Here is a 6,000-nt window from a genome sequence, read left to right on the forward strand (position 1 = left end):
TATCTAAGCAGACTCTTGTGCCTGTACAATGCAATATATCTCGTGCACTAGGGCTTTTATATTAGGTTGCTTGGAGGAATACTCATCGTTGCCTTTTTTGGGATATTATGTCATCACTGTTTGGGTTTGTAAAGGAAACAATGCACATGAATGGGGAGTAACACTGAAGGATATCTTGCTCTGCATTGAGATGAAATGCATTAGTAAGATTACATAACAAAAAGCAAAAGAGCAAAAGAGTGTCTCCCTGAAGCAAGTGAAGCTTTTACTCCACAATGTTTCAGACTTTTGCTAATGTACCGCTTCTTTTCCTTTGACAGTTACGCAATTACTTTATTTCTACATTAGTATGTTACATCATAGCTGCCTTTTGTTATAGAGGTTAGACATGGAGGATGTCATAGAATGAACTGTCCTATAGACTTTGTTTAAAGCTGGTTTAGTTGTGAAATCTTAACCATACAGTCAAACAAAGTTGCCAGTGAACATTAGCATTCTGTGGCCAAGCTGGTGAAGGAAAACAGAACACATATTGAAGATTTGTGATGATGTAACTTCTTAAATCCTAGCCAGTCTTTTTAGGTGGTATCAAACATTGAAATTTGCATGAAATTATTTTGAATAACATGTTCTAACACTAGTTCATCTTTTTTTTCATTTTGAGCCTTCACTTTCCAAAAATTTTGCAGCTCAACAGACTGAATTTTGAGGAACTGAAGGACTCAAAGCACTCCACAGAGGATTGCAGTTCTAAAATATCTTTGTAAATTGTATGGGAACGTATAAAGATGCAGTTGTCTCCCTCAAGATGCAAACAGTTTTACTAGGTGATGTTGTAATACCATTTCTGGAACATAAAAACAAGCCACTAAGTTAACAAAGGACATTATTTGCAGTGTGGGGAAATTTTGCTGCACACCTGTTTTCCCTCTGCTTGACGCCCTGAACAAACGTATTGCTCACAAGGAACACATTACACAGCCTGTGCTCAACACATCCATCACACCGCACAGCAAGCAGGTAGTTTGGAGAAGTTCTTCCTCTGTGACATTTCCTCCATCAACAAACAAATCAACTGCAAAATCTGCTTTTAAAGAGGCAGCAAGATTGAAAAGTGAATACAGCTGCATCTAATGCTGGCTGCCATCTCCCTTCCCCTCCTCTCTGTCTGTCTCTGAATCTGTGTGAGCGGATCCCTGGCCCTTGTGTCAAAGCAGTGCATTGCCAGTAAGGGCTCCCCTTACACAGTAGGACTTAGTGCAGTGCAGGCACAACAGACTGCCCAATCAGTGCTGGCACATCACTAAACTGACCGTACCATAGACTTGATGCCCAAGGTTAAGATTCTTCAAAATAAGTACTATTATCCTTAATAGTTTGCATGGAAGGAAAGTAATTGGTTCAGGGGTTGATATGTTTTTTTGCTCCTGTCTTCCAAGTGTTCCATTGTTGCTTGGCTGCACACTGTGCTCAGACGCCTGAGGTCATGCCCAGTAGCAAGTGCAGTGACAGCAAGAGGAAAGAAAAGGAGATGAAGCAGGTGGTGAGGGGAGAGGAGGCAAAAAAAAAAGGAAGGTGAGAGAAGATGAAGAAGAGGTGAATGAAAAGAGGACAGAAGAAGATGAGAAGACAGGGCAGGGGACAGAGGAAAAATAAAGCTTGGTTTTCTGCATGTTGCTGGCTCAGAGCAGTTCATATGCCTGCAGGTAATCTCTCCCGTCTCTGACCTTGAGCGCTTACCTCAGGACAATCATAACTTACGCCAACTCAACAACAGCGAGAGAGACAGAAAGAGAGAGAGGGTGGGCGAGTGGGCACAGCGCTGACCGAAGCACATCTCCAGAGGAAATCACCCCCACCCAGGGGGGTTTACGCTGCCAAAAGCATTAACTTCCAACCTCTTTTTTTTTTGTCCAACACAGCAGGCAATCAAGCAAGAAAGCAAGCACTGGCATTGTTTGTCTGATGAGTCGGTATGCTGCACTTCTCTCTATTCAGCTCTTGTTTTCCTTCTCTACCTCTGCTCTCTACTCTGTGGCTATTCTCCCTTTTTCCTGCGCCTTTCTGTCCTTCCCTACCCCCCCTCCCTTTTTTAATGTGCTTCTGTCTCTCTACTTATTCATTCCCACCGTGGGAGGATTTAGTTTTGTTTCTCTCAATTTTAGAAATTAAAAGACAGCTAGCTTCTGCCAGAGTAGTGCTTTCAGAAATATGTAGAATTGAAATGAAAAAAGATTGAACGAGGTGAAGAGAGGAAATGTAGGACAGAGGATCAAGGGTAGAGGGAGAAAAAACCTAAATGGAGAGCATTGCTGCCACAAGTCAAATTGTCTAATTTAATTGTTCAGATTTTCAGTGTTTTCATAGGGAACAATAAAAAACTCAAAAAGGGAAACCAAACCTGTAAATCAAAGAGTGGAATAATACATAATGCTATTAATAAATAAATAACATAAATATGCTTTTATATTTAAAAACTGGACTGCAGGGACTTTGGCTGTGTTTGGACGACAGACCTCCCCTCCTCTCTGCCGTTCTGCTTGACAGAAAATCAGGGTGGCTTCCTCTCAAACACTGCAGAGTGGGATTTCTTATCAAGAATTAATGATGCCTTTTAGATGGAAAGTTAACAAGCCATACTTATCAGGCCTCTCCAAACTACGATTCCTGGTGCTCAATAAGCTGGGGCTTTAAAATTATGATGAATGAGTTTCTTAAAAGTACCTGATGAGTCATCTTAGTTTAGCACTCAGTTTGAATCAGTTTATAATGTGTGGAGGAAAGGACTTCATCAGCCCCCAGATGTGGTGAGGCAAACAAGAAGCTGCCAAGAGAGGAGAGTTGTGTCCATAAAAGCTGAGCTTGGATCAGTGAGCAAACTACATTTTCCTTTTAGCAACTTCAAAGGGTGAGAAGATGTAGCTCCAGACTTGTGGGTGTTCTTCACTGGCCAACACCTTTCTGCATGCATCTGCAGACTCAAGCCAAGACTGCGTGAAAGGGTGATGTTCTTTTTCTATGTCTGTGCATTCACTGATTTAATGGAGAGGGTATAATCACCATAAAAATCAAACGGGTGACACAGAGTGCATGACAGGACCACTCAAATGGCTATTATGGCTGATGTAATAACCAGTGTGAAACACAAGTCTTTGTGGAGATGACTTGCTGAAGTGGAAATCATTCATAATGTGCTGAAGATTTAACACGGCAGCTTTTTGTGTACATATTTAAGGAATGGAGAAGTGCACTGTGTCAGAGTCACTCAGTGCTAAGTTTAAGGCACTCTGACTGTGAATTCGGTAAGAAAAGTAATTTCTTAAACTCTCTTTTAAGAAATGACCCAGTGTTATTTGCTATATCATTCACAGGAAACTTTACAGACCTAATTTATACCTCAAGATATGCAACCACACATTCAAACAGTTAAATGCTAAAGCATGGTGGCTTACCAAAAGTTGACCAGGAATGGATGTTCAAGGTTCTGCATGATCTGCAGCTCTTTCAGGACATTTCTCACTTCGTTCCGCTCCACGCATTTGAGCTTGTTCATGTACTTCATGGCGTACATCTTCTTAGTGTCCTTCTTCTGCACAATGCAGACCTGATAAGATCGCAGAAGGGTAAAGCAGTAGTAGGCAAAGTAGTCAAAGCAGCCAGAATATTTTGGTGCTTGTGTATCTCTTATACTTCAGTATTTTCAAGGCAGTAAAAAAATAGTCATATATTGCTTTCTGCAACCATATTGTCCATACAAATGGTGATCTAATCCCCACTGCCAGTATGATAGATAACATCTTGCTCAAATATGATGAATATGTCTTTCCATATCTTTTCAGCAAAATATTCAGATTTTTAAAATTTAGCCCCAAAGTAGTCAGATGCATCATGTTTCTGTGTTTTTTCATATAGTAATCATTTTTTTGTATAGGACTTTTCAAGCTTGGGGCCTGTGTTTCCATTGGTTAATAATGTTGCAAGACACATAAAAGGGTCTTTCAGTGTAGGAGTTCATCGAGTGTGGTCTGAGTGATCGGATCTCGATGCGTTCTCAGTGTGTCTCTGGTGCATTCACACCTGTACATAGAGCTGTCCACTTTTGAATGGATCACCCAAAATGCATGTTGATACCAGGGGTGAACAGCGTAAAAAAAACAACAGTGTAATGCCCCCTTATCATTTGCTAATTAGTTTACTTTTAAAAATGTGTGTGTGCGTGACATTATTTCACCACATTAAAACAGAATTCTGAATATTCTGTTTGATATACTGAAAACCAGTGTAGTTTTGTTCTGCACAGTAGTGCGTTTTTCCATCTTTAACCCATGTTTGTCTAAAGCTTTATTGCGTGTGACACATTCACACATGGAGTGTTAGTAACATCACTGCAATAACCAGAAATGTTGGCCATCTAACAAGGTTGGAAGGAAACTTCAGGATTTCTCTTTAATCTCTGTGATCATGAATTTAATCCTCTCTTAAGAGGTTAAACTTTTCACACCAGTATGTTTTACGTTTCAATGAGGTGACACATCATGCTACCATTCATTAGAATTGAAAGTGCACGTCAGTAGGGAATGTAGTCGTTTCTTTCAAAAAAAAAAAGCTTTCAAACACCACTTAGTGCACTTACATCAGTGGAAATAAATAGTATGACTCTGATGTGATGCAGCAAAATGCAGACCATAACACCTGGTGCAATATGGGTAGCTCTGTTGCATGTATACATAAAACTGTGCATGATTACCCCCTTTTGACAATGTGTCTTAGAATAGTCAGTATTTTCAATATGCAGCGGTGTAATGCCACATATTTATTTGTAGTCTTGCTTGTCTGTGCTATAAGCGTCAATAAGCCAGTGATTACTGCTATCTAAGAGAGTGATCTGTGGACCAGCTGGCACAGTTAATCAGCCAAACCCTGATCGCATCACTCCTCCCATTGAACAGCTTGCCATCTACTGTGATTAGTCTGCTTATCTGTTGCTGGACAGTGTTGATGCAGTGTGTGTTGTGTGTATACATGTACATGTGAGGGTCTATATGTGCTTACATGTACTGTAAGTGCTGATGTGAATTATTCTTCACTATATGGCTTATCTGCAAGAGGAGACATGACTGCTGTCACCCCAGATTTGTTTCCACGGATGCTGCTGGTTGGTGTCGATCAAATTAAACCTGAAGGCTTTACCAGACTGTATATGATAATATTGTACTGTCAGAGAGAGGACATGGTCTCTGCAAGGAAATCAAAGGGGATTGTGTAGGGCTAAAACAAGTAGTTGACTGACTACTTGATTGTGAGGATTTCCTGTATTTTTAATGTCTAATGGGATAGCAAACTGAGTATCTTTAGGTTCTGGAGTCAGACTAAACAAGTAATGTGGAGTCACCTTCGGCTTTAGGAACTGTGAATTGTTTTGTCTTTTTTTTGGAATATGGGTTAGTTTGTGTGGCAGTGCTAGTTTTGCTGTGTTAGTATGCTATCTATCTGTCATGAAACTGAAATGGGCTAAAACCTTATTCCAACTGAACTAATACCTGAGTAGCATGGGTACATCTTTTTTTTTCTCCAGCCTGAACAGAAAACACTTATATGAACTTACCTTTCCGAAACTTCCTTTCCCTATTGCCCTCAAGATCTGGAAGTGGTCGAAATTGACTGTGGGAAAGAAGAGTAGAAAAAAACTGTTACCTTATATGAAATGCAAAACACATTCGCTGTAGCTTAAAAGTTTTGGATTTCAACTTTAAATACATGAAGTATACATGCTTGCTTCTGAAGGAGAAAATATGCATTATATGAAAATGTGTTACAGGTAGATAGAAATGTATATAGGCACAAAACAAGGCATTTTCACCCTTTTTTAACGTGGAAATCAGGACTACAGTTACAGTAGCTTCACTGTGAGGTTTGCTTTGGGCTCATTTGAACAATGTGACAGTCAGGCTGAAGCAGATGGAGGTCTCCAGGGCAACCAGAGGTCACTGACATTATATA

The 6,000-nt window shown here is 40.1% G+C and overlaps 1 protein-coding gene across 2 annotated transcripts in view; it reads right to left on the reverse strand.

Moving 5' to 3' along the window:
• Positions 1-5,658, reverse strand: part of stk32a (serine/threonine kinase 32A) — a 52,769-nt gene extending 47,111 nt beyond the window's left edge. For both annotated transcript variants that reach the window (XM_041051740.1, XM_041051741.1), the window contains exons 1-2: positions 5,606-5,658; positions 3,453-3,604 (exon numbers count right to left, since the gene is read on the reverse strand). In XM_041051740.1, coding sequence (XP_040907674.1) covers positions 3,453-3,571 — 119 coding nt within the window. In that variant the 5' untranslated portion in view covers positions 3,572-3,604; positions 5,606-5,658. The remainder of the gene's footprint in view (positions 1-3,452; positions 3,605-5,605) is intronic.
• Positions 5,659-6,000: the final 342 nt, after the last annotated feature.

The sequence above is a fragment of the Toxotes jaculatrix genome, chromosome 12 (genome assembly GCF_017976425.1).
Source record: "Toxotes jaculatrix isolate fToxJac2 chromosome 12, fToxJac2.pri, whole genome shotgun sequence".
NCBI lineage: Eukaryota > Metazoa > Chordata > Actinopteri > Toxotidae > Toxotes > Toxotes jaculatrix.